This window comes from Coregonus lavaretus (genome assembly GCF_964263955.1).
Source record: "Coregonus lavaretus genome assembly, chromosome: 32".
NCBI classification, from domain to species: domain Eukaryota; kingdom Metazoa; phylum Chordata; class Actinopteri; order Salmoniformes; family Salmonidae; genus Coregonus; species Coregonus lavaretus.
In genome coordinates, this window is record NC_140019.1 from 39354002 (window position 1) to 39369045 (window position 15044).

The 15044-nt window shown below is 46.8% G+C and overlaps 1 protein-coding gene and 1 long non-coding RNA gene across 14 annotated transcripts; both read left to right on the forward strand.

Annotated features, from left to right (window-relative positions):
* Positions 1–1247: 1247 nt before the first annotated feature.
* LOC311107278 (uncharacterized protein) lies at positions 1248–9924 on the forward strand (the record flags this gene model as incomplete). The annotated part of the gene is made up of 4 exons (XM_084149758.1): positions 1248–1313; positions 7381–7431; positions 8281–8860; positions 9247–9924. The coding sequence occupies 3 exons, from the start codon at positions 1248–1250 to the stop codon at positions 8770–8772; spliced, it is 609 nt and encodes a 202-aa protein (XP_084005884.1). The 3' UTR covers positions 8773–8860; positions 9247–9924.
* An 882-nt stretch (positions 9925–10806) lies between these two features.
* Positions 10807–15025, forward strand: LOC311108022. Of its 13 annotated transcripts, none has more exons than XR_014610468.1 (6): positions 10807–13245; positions 13314–13593; positions 13890–14071; positions 14182–14521; positions 14625–14904; positions 14973–15025. It is a non-coding gene; the product is annotated as an uncharacterized lncRNA (long non-coding RNA). The 13 variants fall into 13 exon arrangements; XR_014610473.1 differs by lacking the exon at positions 14973–15025 and having other exon boundaries at positions 13890–13957; positions 14004–14071; positions 14216–14521; positions 14625–14938; XR_014610475.1 differs by lacking the exon at positions 14973–15025 and having other exon boundaries at positions 10807–12905; positions 13008–13245; positions 14625–14938.
* The last annotated feature ends 19 nt before the right edge of the window (positions 15026–15044 follow it).

Below are 15044 nucleotides of genomic sequence, written 5' to 3' on the forward strand. Positions count from 1 at the left end.
TTTTTAACACAGAGATTAGAATTTCACAAGTAAGATCTGACCATGTTGACAATGATCACAACAACATCTGTATTGTAAAGAGGAAGTAAAAGTTGACCATGGAGGCAGCTTGGCACATGCACAGCGGCTAGTTTGTAGTGATTGTAGTCCACACTAACTAGTGGTCTGCTGGTAAAGTAAGCTTTGTTGACCACAAAACACCATACACCTACAAGGGCGTCCATGTAATGTTTAGGTAACAACTTCGACACATGCATATGACACTTGAGAGTATAAATGTGCGCAGAGAAAGTGTACACGAATACTATAGACGCTGATCTCGCATGCAAAGTGCAAACATAACAAAGCAAGCCATGCATGGTGCTAGCCAAACGTTAACACTATTTACAGTTAGCAAGATGACTATCCCTGGGATGTAGTTTGTTAGCCAACTAGCTAACACATGTAGTTACAGCACCGGTGCACAGTATATTGTGTACTAGCTGCCAAGTGAGATTAAATGTCAGCAAACTTGCAATACCACCGTGAGCTAGGAGCTAACAAGCTAGATAGAAATTCGATGGCAACACTTTACGTGTCCGTGGCATGCGCTTGCAACAATGTTAATCTTGCTGGCTGACATTAACTACTACCAGTAAATGCAGACTGGATGTCGTTAGTTGCTGTAGCTAGCCTGGTTGGCTAAAACGGATGGGTATTTATTGCCGGCTTGCACAATTTACAACGCTGGCTAAAATGTAATTATGCATTAAGCTAGTGGAGCTAGCTATCACTCCGCCCCGACCAGAAATTGTAAATGAACGAAAATACAAACCTGGAGCACTAGCTAGTTAATGCAACTTAGCTAGCTAGAATCACCAATCAACCATCCAAAAAACCCCAAGGAATTAGCAGACCCTAACTGATTGGTAGTTGAGCTAACCTTTTAGCTAGCCCACTAGTTATTTTTCGCTGCTTGCTAGGCTAGTTACCTGGTTCGCCCTGGCGGCCAGTCTATCCAGCCCTGCATCTCCGCCAGCTGCATCTCCGGGAGAGACGGGGCTCTTCGGTATGTTCTGTTGTACGGCCACCAGCTCCTTGCTCCCGACTCCTTGCTGTTTGCTTTTCTTCCTCGTCATCACGCAGGTGTCGGAGATATCCTTTGGCCAATGTTGCACCAGTTTAGAGATGTTTAAAAGCACGGGTTTCGATTATTCTAGGATCACAAATGTTTCCCCCTATCTTCTTCAGTCAAGACAACAGTCAATATGGCGGCGCGCTGCCACACTCTGGGGTTCATAGGTCAAAGATATTGCTGGCAAAATGGCTTCACCGTGATGAAGCTAAGCAGTCGCCATGTTGAGTGAGGGCAACCGTTCCAGGTAACTCGCACAGTATAACATTTTGTACAAAATCTCTGGTTACAAGCCGCAAATTGGTGCATTTCACATTTTGTATTTATTGGCATAATGAATCTATCAATGATTGGCTACCACATCATTTAACGTCATATTATTACACACTCATTATATTAATTGCATTATACGTCTAAGATATCTAAATGTTGTCTAAAATCTAAATGTAAACAAAAAAATAACATAATTCAGATTAATAATAAAAATAATATGCCATTTAGCAGACGCTTTTATCCAAAGCGACTTACAGTCATGTGCGCATAAATTTTTACGTATGGGTGGTCCCGGGGGCGAACCCACTACCCTGGCGTTACAAGCGCCATGCTCTACCAATTGAACTACGGAGGACCACAGTGCTTTGAAGCATTGATTGATGCAGCCATACATTTTGCACATGCTGTTCAAACCATAGAGTTGGGGCCATGTCTATGTTCCCTCAGCCCTATGTTCCCTCGGGCTGAGGGAACATTGGGTGTATCTAAAGGTCATTCAATTTTGCATTTGCAGAACATTTTGTAGCACGCTATTGACGTCAGTGTACAATCACATACTTTGCATCTTCTTTGCAATAATGCACAGATTTGTTTGTCCTTTGGACGACCATGGTAGCCCTAGACGAGGGTTCCCCAACTGGCGGTTTTATTTGGACCCCCAAGTTTTCTGAGCAAAAATAAATAAAATAAAATATATTCTTTTTATTTTCACTGTTGGACACAAAATACTGTAAAATCAGCTCCAAGTGATTTTCATTTAAGAAATCTGTTCCCAAGTATTCCCACGCATAATAGAGAGACACGTGATCGTATACAAATGTAAGAAAGGTTTTAAATGATTAATGTTTTAGTCAAACATTATATCTGTTTGTGCTTCTTGCGGTCAATTTGCAGTCTACAAATTATTTGTAATTATTTAATTAAAAATATGCCAGCGGCCGAAACTAGTTGATGATCCCTGCCCTAGCCTATATTGTGGAATGATTATTGATATAAAGACACAATCCTCTTGAACACCAACTCAGAAGAAAACAAAACGACTGACCGGGAATAACAATTTCTTTCTTGAAGTTGTTTTCCGTTTCAATATGCATACTAGGTACAAAGTCTCACTATAAAGAACAAAACATTGAAAACTGCTTTTTTTTTTTTGATGTCAATACAACATGTTCTAGATTTTTTTTTAAACATTATCGTTCAAGGTCATATTTGGAAAATATTAGTCGATCAGTTCTGTTCTATTGTTAGGCTGTTCCTAAGTCAAAGTCCAAATCTCGCCCACTCGGACGGAGGCGGCTGGAAAACATGGAGCCGTAGTGTGGACGGGGAGACTGACGTCAATTACGTCGCCAAAGAAGGTGATTTCTTGCTGAAGTGCAGAAGACGTAGCATGTACTATTCCAGCAGTCTGTCGTTGAGATACATCTTGCTTGGTATTTGTACCTTTATTTCAACTATTTACAATGGACGCGAACACTTGCAACATTCAGGTTCTTCTGCAAGCTGCTGAATTCTTGGAGAGAAGAGAACGAGGTAGGTTTCTGTTCTGTCTGTCAACCAGCTAGAGCACAATAACCAAATGTACACATATAGCGAATATCTAATAATTAACAGCAAATATTTCACAGAAAATGGTGGGATGTTACCGTTAAGATCGTTGCTATTTAGTAATAGATCGATGCAATAAGCAGTTAAAGTAGCCTAGCTAGTTTTATTCGGTGCTTCATATCATCATTGTACACAAGGTTACCACTGCAGCGATACACTTTATGAATGAGCTAATACAGATGTTGCGAGTCAACAACTCCAGCTGTTGTTCTTTGTAGCCAACTGGCACCAACAACCAAAATAGTCTACGGCTTGTGACGTTGTTCTGTGATGAAATTGCTGGGGTTGCGCCAAAACCCGAAAAAACGTCTGCAGCATCTGTTTTCTGACATTTGGACGGGAGAATAGAAGAGGCTACAACCGGTTTTCTTTCTTCTTCTGCACAATAGCCTGCCGCCTAACATGTATCTTTGTGTTTGCAATCACAGCTATTCTCTCACTTTACTTGTTATTGATTGTTTTTTTCAATATCCCATGTAGCAGTTATGTTGTGTGGACTTCTACCGGTAGCTTTGTCATCTGAAACGTCCTACTACTCACCGTGCCTTCAGAAAGTATTCATACCCCTTGACTTATTCCACATTTTGTTGTGTTACAGCCTGAATTCTAAATGGATTGAAACAATTCTCTCATCTATCTCACACAATACCCCATAATGACAAAGTGAAAACGTTTCGAAATGTTAGCACATTTATTTTATACAGAAATATCTACATTTACATAAGTATTCACATCCATGAGTCAATACTTTGTAGAAGCAGCTTTGGCAGGGATTACAGCTGTGAGTCTTTCTGAGTGCACTGCATGCACATGAGCACCATTTGATGAATGGAAATAGGCATCTGTTAACAAAACACCAAAAAGTGTTCCTGATGACATTTACGATTGCCATTGATTAGGCTTACATTAATTGATGCGTCTTGCTGACAAATGTACCTTTATTTTGTGTGTGTGCCTGAAATGGGTCTGAAACAGTCCTGGGGGAAGGGATGATCACCCTAACACACAGTCAACTAACTAGACTAGGCTGCAATGTGTATTACCATGAACTTCCAACAGGCCTGCCGGTAACCGGTGATGTAGTGGTAACTAAATAGGTGGGTCATTCTGATTGCCGGTCGCAGTGAAAAAAGCAACACTCCCTCTACTGTCAAGGCATTTATCTGGAAAAGGTGTTTCCTTGCATTTACCCTCCACTAGGACTACACCACTACCAGTATCCTACCCTCCACTAGGACTACACCACTACCAGTATCCTACCCTCCTCTAGGACTACACCACTACCAGTAACCTACCCTCTACTAGGACTACACCACTACCAGTATCCTACCCTCCACTAGGACTACACCACTACCAGTATCCTACCCTCTACTAGGACTACACCACTACCAGTAACCTACCCTCTACTAGGACTACACCACTACCAGTAACCTACCCTCTACTAGGACTACACCACTACCAGTATCCTACCCTCTACTAGGACTACACCACTACCAGTAACCTACCCTCTACTAGGACTACACCACTACCAGTATCCTACCCTCCACTAGGACTACACCACTACCAGTATCCTACCCTCTACTAGGACTACACCACTACCAGTATCCTACCCTCTACTAGGACTACACCACTGCTGGTAACCTACCCTCTACCAGGACTACACCACTACCAGTATCCTACCCTCTACTAGGACTACACCACTGCTGGTAACCTACCCTCTACCAGGACTACACCACTACCAGTATCCTACCCTCTACTAGGACTACACCACTACCAGTATCCTACCCTCTACTAGGACTACACCACTACCAGTATCCTACCCTCTACTAGGACTACACCACTACCAGTATCCTACCCTCCACTAGGACTACACCACTACCAGTATCCTACCCTCTACTAGGACTACACCACTACCAGTAACCTACCCTCTACTAGGACTACACCACTACCAGTATCCTACCCTCCACTAGGACTACACCACTACCAGTATCCTACCCTCTACTAGGACTACACCACTACCAGTATCCTACCCTCCACTAGGACTACACCACTACCAGTATCCTACCCTCCACTAGGACTACACCACTACCAGTATCCTACCCTCCACTAGGACTACACCACTACCAGTATCCTACCCTCTACTAGAACTACACCACTACCAGTATCCTACCCTCTACTAGGACTACACCACTGCCAGTATCCTACCCTCCACTAGGACTACACCACTACCAGTATCCTACCCTCTACTAGGACTACACCACTGCCAGTATCCTACCCTCTACTAGGACTACACCACTACCAGTATCCTACCCTCTACTAGGACTACACCACTACCAGTATCCTACCCTCCACTAGGACTACACCACTACCAGTAACCTACCCTCCACTAGGACTACACCACTACCAGTAACCTACCCTCCACTAGGACTACACCACTACCAGTATCCTACCCTCCACTAGGACTACACCACTACCAGTAACCTACCCTCTACCAGGACTACACCACTACCAGTATCCTACCCTCCACTAGGACTACACCACTGCTGGTAACCTACCCTCTACTAGGACTACACCACTACCAGTAACCTACCCTCTACCAGGACTACACCACTACCAGTATCCTACCCTCCACTAGGACTACACCACTGCTGGTAACCTACCCTCTACTAGGACTACACCACTACCAGTAACCTACCCTCTACCAGGACTACACCACTACCAGTATCCTACCCTCCACTAGGACTACACCACTGCTGGTAACCTACCCTCCACTAGGACTACACCACTACCAGTAACCTACCCTCTACTAGGACTACACCACTGCTGGTAACCTACCCTCCACTAGGACTACACCACTACCAGTAACCTACCCTCTACTAGGACTACACCACTGCCAGTATCCTACCCTCTACCAGGACTACACCACTACCAGTAACCTACCCTCTACTAGGACTACACCACTACCAGTATCCTACCCTCCACTAGGACTACACCACTACCAGTAACCTACCCTCCACTAGGACTACACCACTGCTGGTAACCTACCCTCTACTAGGACTACACCACTGCTGGTAACCTACCCTCCACTAGGACTATACCACTACCAGTATCCTACCCTCCACTAGGACTACACCACTACCAGTAGCCTACCCTCCACTAGGACTACACCACTGCTGGTAACCTACCCTCTACTAGGACTACACCACTGCTGGTAACCTACCCTCCACTAGGACTATACCACTACCAGTATCCTACCCTCCACTAGGACTACACCACTACCAGTATCCTACCCTCCACTAGGACTACACCACTGCTGGTAACCTACCCTCCACTAGGACTACACCACTACCAGTATCCTACCCTCCACTAGGACTACACCACTGCTGGTAACCTACCCTCCACTAGGACTACACCACTGCTGGTAACCTACCCTCCACTAGGACTACACCACTACCAGTAACCTACCCTCTACTAGGACTACACCACTGCCAGTAACCTACCCTCCACTAGGACTACACCACTACCAGTATCCTACCCTCTACTAGGACTACACCACTACCAGTATCCTACCCTCCACTAGGACTACACCACTACCAGTATCCTACCCTCTACTAGGACTACACCACTGCCAGTATCCTACCCTCTACTAGGACTACACCACTGCTGGTAACCTACCCTCCACTAGGACTACACCACTACCAGTAACCTACCCTCCACTAGGACTACACCACTGCTGGTAACCTACCCTCCACTAGGACTACACCACTGCTGGTAACCTACCCTCCACTAGGACTACACCACTGCTGGTAACCTACCCTCTACTAGGACTACACCACTACCAGTATCCTACCCTCCACTAGGACTACACCACTGCTGGTAACCTACCCTCTACTAGGACTACACCACTGCTGGTATCCTACCCTCCACTAGGACTACACCACTACCAGTATCCTACCCTCTACCAGGACTACACCACTACCAGTATCCTACCCTCTACTAGGACTACACCACTACCAGTAACCTACCCTCTACTAGGACTACACCGCTACCAGTATCCTACCCTCTACCAGGACTACACCACTACCAGTATCCTACCCTCTACTAGGACTACACCACTACCAGTATCCTACCCTCTACTAGGACTACACCACTACCAGTAACCTACCCTCCACTAGGACTACACCACTGCCAGTATCCTACCCTCCACTAGGACTACACCACTACCAGTATCCTACCCTCTACTAGGACTACACCACTACCAGTATCCTACCCTCCACTAGGACTACACCACTACCAGTATCCTACCCTCCACTAGGACTACACCACTACCAGTATCCTACCCTCTACTAGGACTACACCACTACCAGTAACCTACCCTCCACTAGGACTACACCACTGCTGGTAACCTACCCTCCACTAGGACTACACCACTGCTGGTAACCTACCCTCCACTAGGACTACACCACTACCAGTAACCTACCCTCTACTAGGACTACACCACTGCTGGTAACCTACCCTCCACTAGGACTACACCACTACCAGTAACCTACCCTCTACTAGGACTACACCACTACCAGTATCCTACCCTCTACTAGGACTACACCACTGCTGGTAACCTACCCTCTACTAGGACTACACCACTACCAGTATCCTACCCTCCACTAGGACTACACCACTACCAGTAACCTACCCTCTACCAGGACTACACCACTACCAGTATCCTACCCTCTACTAGGACTACACCACTGCTGGTATCCTACCCTCTACTAGGACTACACCACTACCAGTATCCTACCCTCCACTAGGACTACACCACTACCAGTAACCTACCCTCTACCAGGACTACACCACTACCAGTATCCTACCCTCCACTAGGACTACACCACTACCAGTAACCTACCCTCTACCAGGACTACACCACTGCTGGTAACCTACCCTCTACTAGGACTACACCACTACCAGTATCCTACCCTCTACTAGGACTACACCACTGCTGGTAACCTACCCTCTACTAGGACTACACCACTACCAGTATCCTACCCTCTACTAGGACTACACCACTGCTGGTAGCCTACCTGTACTCATCTCTCTCTCTGTGTATAACTGTACTCATCTCTCTCTGTATAACTGTACTCATCTCTCTCTGTATAACTGTACTCATCTCTCTCTGTATAACTGTACTCATCTCTCTCTGTGTATAACTGTACTCATCTCTCTCTGTATAACTGTACTCATCTCTCTCTGTGTATAACTGTACTCATCTCTCTCTCCTTTGTCCCCATCAGAAGCTGCAGGAGCAGGATGAACGTGCAGAGCAGTTGAAGGGTCGTCTGCGTTGGGAGCAGAGAGAGCTGAGGGTGAGACCTGGCAGCTACAGGGATATGGAGACCTGGCAGCCACAGGGACATGGAGACCTGGCAGCCACAGGGACATGGAGACCTGGCAGCCACAGGGACATGGAGACCTGGCAGCCACAGGGACATGGAGACCTGGCAGCCACAGGGACATGGAGACCTGGCAGCCACCGGGACATGGAGACCTGGCAGCCACCGGGACACGGAGACCTGGCAGCCACCGGGACACGGAGACCTGGCAGCCACAGGGACACGGAGACCTGGCAGCCACAGGGACACGGAGACCTGGCAGCCACCGGGACACGGAGACCTGGCAGCCACAGGGACACGGAGACCTGGCAGCCACCGGGACATGGATACCTGGCAGCCACCGGGACATGGAGGTCTCACCTTACTGGTCAGGGTCTGGGCCATGGGGTCTGACTGGTCAGGGTCTGGGAGGAACAGGAGTGGTCTCAGAGAGGATGAGGAACGACAGTCTGGGATCAGCAGCCATGTCCTCTTCAGAGAGGTCTGACTGACAGCGCTGAGTCTCTCAAACACAGCGCTCTTCTCCAATCACAGCTCTCTTACCCATGTTTAGTAACTCTCTCAAAACGACACCTGGGGATATCCATTTGTTAGGGAGGACATGTAACGACGCCTGGGGATATCCATTTGTTAGGGAGGACATCTTCAGGTTTTGTTGACAGTGTTTTCACACTCTCTTATCAGGGATATGAAATACCATATCAGAGAAATCCAGTATCTTATGTAGAACTAAAGGACACATTGATTTTACCATTAGATTTTAGGATAAATTTTGAGTCTGCAATTTCACAGATTTGCTATTTTCAGTCATATGACAGATTGTAGTTTGTCTTTTGCTAACCCGATGTGTTGTTTTTGTTATTGCAGAAGACGTGGAGGTTGATGTGGAGAGTATGGTGTCTGAGTGTCTGGACGCTGATGGTCTGGGGACGGTCCCCCACGCAGGCATAGATCACTGTTACTCCAGCAGCCCCGACCGGACCGGGCTATGACCTACCTACCGCCGTACACGAGATACACCCCTGGAGGGACACACCATTGTCTTACGTCAGATAGTGAGACGATTCCACCTGCGCTGTCGGTTGAGGGACGAGCGCCGCGTTGAAGTGACGCCACCTGACGTAAGACAATGGGGACACACAGGAGGAAAAACATTCCAAAGAAGACAAACGACAAGAAAATAAGGAAATTAGAGGATGAGGAACAAACAACAACCATGGCAAAGTGATCACTTTTGAATATGGTCTTTTTTGTAATGTACAGTGAGGGAAAAAAGTTTTTGATCCCCTGCTGATTTTGTACGTTTGTCCACTGACAAAGACATGATCAGTCTATAATTTTAATGGTAGGTTTGTTTGAACAGTGAGAGACAGAATAACAACAAAACAATCCAGAAAAACGCATGTCAAAAATGTTATAAATTGATTTGCATTTTAATGAGGGAAATAAGTATTTGACCCCCTCTGCAAAACATTACTTAGTACTTGGTGGCAAAACCCTTGTTGGCAATCACAGAGGTCAGACGTTTCTTGTAGTTGGCCACCAGGTTTGCACACATCTCAGGAGGGATTTTGTTCCACTCCTCTTTGCAGATCTTCTCCAAGTCATTAAGGTTTCGAGGCTGACGTTTGGCAACTCAAACCTTCAGCTCCCTCCACAGATTAGGTCTGGAGACTGGCAATTGGTGGTTGACTAAATACTTTTTTCCCCCACTGTACATGGACCCGTCCATCGTCCCCTTGATGCGGTGAAGTTGTCCTGTCCCCTTAGCAGAAAAACACCCCCAAAGCATAATGTTTCCACCTCCATGTTTGACGGTGGGGATGGTGTTCTTGGGGTCATAGGCAGCATTCCTCCTCCTCCAAACACAGCGAGTTGAGTTGATGCCAAAGAGCTCCATTTTGGTCTCATCTGACCACAACACTTTCACCCAGTTCTCCTCTGAATCATTCAGATGTTCATTGGCAAACTTCAGACGGCCCTGTATATGTGCTTTCTTGAGCAGGGGGACCTTGCGGGCGCTGCAGGATTTCAGTCCTTCACGGCGTAGTGTGTTACCAATTATTTTCTTGGTGGCTATGGTCCCAGCTGCCTTGAGATCATCACCGTTCTCATGATCATTGCAACTCCACGAGGTCAAATCTTGCATGGAGCCCCAGGCCGAGGGAGATTGACAGTTATTTTGTGTTTCTTCCATTTGCGGATGATCGCACCAACTGTTGTCACCTTCTCACCAAGCTGCTTGGCGATGGTCTTGTAGCCCATTCCAGCCTTGTGTAGGTCTACAATCTTGTCCCTGACATCCTTGGAGAGCTCTTTGTTCTTGGCCATGGAGGAGAGTTTGGAATCTGATTGATTGATTGCTTCTGTGGACAGGTGTCTTTTATACAGGTAACAAACTGAGATTAGGAGCACTCCCTTTAAGAGTGTGCTCCTAATCTCAGCTCGTTACCTGTATAAAAGACACCTGGGAGCCAGAAATCTTTCTGATTGAGATGGGGTCAAATAGTTATTTCACTCATTAAAAAGCAAATCAATTTATAACATTTTTGACATGCGTTTTTCTGGATTTTTTTCTTGTTATTCTGTCTCTCACTGTTCAAATAAACCTACCATTAAAATTATAGACTGATCATGTCTTTGTCAGTGGGCAAACGTACAAAATCAGCAGGGGATCAAATACTTTTTTCCCCTCTATAACTTCTTCTCATTTAGCTCTGACTTACTGTGAGCTGAATGTGTTTAAAAATATATATTTTGCTCAAGTATCTTAACAGTTTTTTTCTCAGTCTGACATCTGAAACAGCCAGCCAAGGACAGTCCAACATAATAATAATAATAATTTGGTGAGTGCTTACATTTGTCATATTTCTCACATGTACAAATGTGTTTTAAAACGCATGAGTGAATTGGAAATAGTTTTTTTTGCATATCCCAACTCTGTCTGTCTGATCTGATCTGTTGTTAATGTGACTACGAGTCTGTCTGATCTGTTGTTAATGTGACTACGAGTCTGTCTGATCTGTTGTTAATGTGACTACGAGTCTGTCTGATCTGTTGTTAATGTGACTACGAGTCTGTCCTTTATTTGATTTCATAAATGTGTTGTTTTGTTCTGTTGCACAAAACCATCCACACAGCACTTCTTCGTGTCCCAAACGGCACCAGAATTCCCTTTATAGTGCACTGTTGTTGACCAGGACCCATAGGGCTTCGGTCAAAGTAGTGCACTATATAGGGCAGAGATTCTCACATGTCATTAGGAACCCCCTTATAATCAGAACACAACTGGAGAGAGATGTTTTTTTTTTTATAGCATACAAGTAGTTCTACTATGACTTTGGCAGTGCATGACCCGACGAACCAAGTCTCGGGCCCTGGGAAGGAACATTTTAAAGGCCCATCTCTTGGCATCGGAGAGAACATTTAGCAGTTTTCAAGTACATTTCCTGCAATTCTACACATTCTACACAAATCTGTGTCCAGGAAACCTCCATCGTGTTGTCTAAATCTGTCCAGGAAACCACCATCATGTTGTCTAAATCTGTGTCCAGGAAACCACCATATTTGCACAGCTTAAACCTACCTAGTCATATTGTAACATACTTTGTGCTTCATTAGTTTGAACAATTGATGTTTCTGACATAACCATTATGGAACTCATAGGAAATGCAGTAGTCTTTGCTAAGCGTCCAATAGGGGTGCTTTAATAATGAATATTTTGCAAACATTTTATTAACAATTGCTAGTATGAATTTAAAGTACATTACTCAGTATATCTTGATTATACATGCAATATATGCCACCAGGTTAGGAAAGTAGAAAATGTTTGTCCAAAAAGCATTATTTTGATATGTAATACAGTACTTACCATTTACATGTATGCAACTGTAGCCTTGGATGCCAGGCTTAGCCAATGAGACTAGATTTGAAAGGATGGCTCTGTGAGACTAATGCAACTGTCTTACAAGTACCCGTCTACTAAACTAAACTCACTGTGGATTTGATCCTCTGAGGTGACTGCCTGCCTTCAGGATGTTACCCACTGAGGTGACTGCCTGCCTTCAGGATGTTACCCACTGAGGTGACTGACTGCCTTCAGGATGTTACCCACTGAGGTGACTGCCTGCCTTCAGGATGTTACCCACTGAGGTGACTGACTGCCTTCAGGATGTTACCCACTGAGGTGACTGACTGCCTTCAGGATGTTACCCACTGAGGTGACTGTCTGCCTTCGGGATGTTACCCACTGAGGTGACTGACTGACTTCAGGATGTTACCCACTGAGGTGACTGACTGCCTTCAGGATGTTACCCACTGAGGTGACTGACTGCCTTCAGGATGTTACCCACTGAGGTGACTGACTGACTTCAGGATGTTACCCACTGAGGTGACTGACTGACTTCAGGATGTTACCCACTGAGGTGACTGACTGCCTTCAGGATGTTACCCACTGAGGTGACTGACTGCCTTCAGGATGTTACCCACTGAGGTGACTGACTGCCTTCAGGATGTTACCCACTGAGGTGACTGCCTGCCTTCAGGATGTTACCCACTGAGGTGACTGCCTGCCTTCAGGATGTTACCCACTGAGGTGACTGCCTGCCTTCAGGATGTTACCCACTGAGGTGACTGACTGCCTTCAGGATGTTACCCACTGAGGTGACTGCCTGCCTTCAGGATGTTACCCACTGAGGTGACTGCCTGCCTTCAGGATGTTACCCACTGAGGTGACTGACTGCCTTCAGGATGTTACCCACTGAGGTGACTGCCTGCCTTCAGGATGTTACCCACTGAGGTGACTGCCTGCCTTCAGGATGTTACCCACTGAGGTGACTGACTGCCTTCAGGATGTTACCCACTGAGGTGACTGCCTGCCTTCAGGATGTTACCCACTGAGGTGACTGCCTGCCTTCAGGATGTTACCCACTGAGGTGACTGACTGCCTTCAGGATGTTACCCACTGAGGTGACTGACTGTCTGCCTTCAGGATGTTACCCACTGAGGTGACTGACTGTCTGCCTTCAGGATGTTACCCACTGAGGTGACTGACTGACTTCAGGATGTTACCCACTGAGGTGACTGACTGACTTCAGGATGTTACCCACTGAGGTGACTGACTGCCTTCAGGATGTTACCCACTGAGGTGACTGCCTGCCTTCAGGATGTTACCCACTGAGGTGACTGCCTGCCTTCAGGATGTTACCCACTGAGGTGACTGACTGTCTGCCTTCAGGATGTTACCCACTGAGGTGACTGACTGTCTGCCTTCAGGATGTTACCCACTGAGGTGACTGACTGTCTGCCTTCAGGATGTTACCCACTGAGGTGACTGACTGCCTTCAGGATGTTACCCACTGAGGTGACTGACTGTCTGCCTTCAGGATGTTACCCACTGAGGTGACTGACTGACTACCTTCAGGATGTTACCCACCGAGGTGACTGTCTGCCTTCAGGATGTTACCCACTGAGGTGACTGACTGTCTGCCTTCAGGATGTTACCCACCGAGGTGACTGACTGCCTTCAGGATGTTACCCACTGAGGTGACTGACTGCCTTCAGGATGTTACCCACTGAGGTGACTGACTGACTGACTGACTGCCTTCAGGATGTTACCCACTGAGGTGACTGACTGCCTTCAGGATGTTACCCACTGAGGTGACTGACTGCCTTCAGGATGTTACCCACTGAGGTGACTGACTGTCTGCCTTCAGGATGTTACCCACCGAGGTGACTGACTGCCTGCCTTCAGGATGTTACCCACTGAGGTGACTGCCTGCCTTCAGGATGTTACCCACTGAGGTGACTGCCTGCCTTCAGGATGTTACCCACTGAGGTGACTGACTGCCTTCAGGATGTTACCCACTGAGGTGACTGACTGCCTTCAGGATGTTACCCACTGAGGTGACTGACTGCCTTCAGGATGTTACCCACTGAGGTGACTGACTGCCTTCAGGATGTTACCCACTGAGGTGACTGACTGCCTTCAGGATGTTACCCACTGAGGTGACTGACTGCCTTCAGGATGTTACCCACTGAGGTGACTGACTGCCTTCAGGATGTTACCCACTGAGGTGACTGCCTGCCTTCAGGATGTTACCCACTGAGGTGACTGCCTGCCTTCAGGATGTTACCCACTGAGGTGACTGACTGCCTTCAGGATGTTACCCACTGGAGGTGACTGACTGCCTTCAGGATGTTACCCACTGAGGTGACTGACTGCCTTCAGGATGTTACCCACTTAGGTGACTGACTGCCTTCAGGATGTTACCCACTGAGGTGACTGACTGCCTTCAGGATGTTACCCACTGAGGTGACTGACTGCCTTCAGGATGTTACCCACTGAGGTGACTGACTGCCTTCAGGATGTTACCCACTGAGGTGACTGACTGCCTTCAGGATGTTACCCACTGAGGTGACTGCCTGCCTTCAGGATGTTACCCACTGAGGTGACTGACTGACTGCCTGCCTTCAGGATGTTACCCACTGAGGTGACTGACTGCCTTCAGGATGTTACCCACTGAGGTGACTGACTGCCTTCAGGATGTTACCCACTGAAGTGACTGACTGCCTTCAGGATGTTACCCACTGAGGTGACTGACTGCCTTCAGGATGTTACCCACTGAGGTGACTGACTGCCTTCAGGATGTTACCCACTGGAGGTG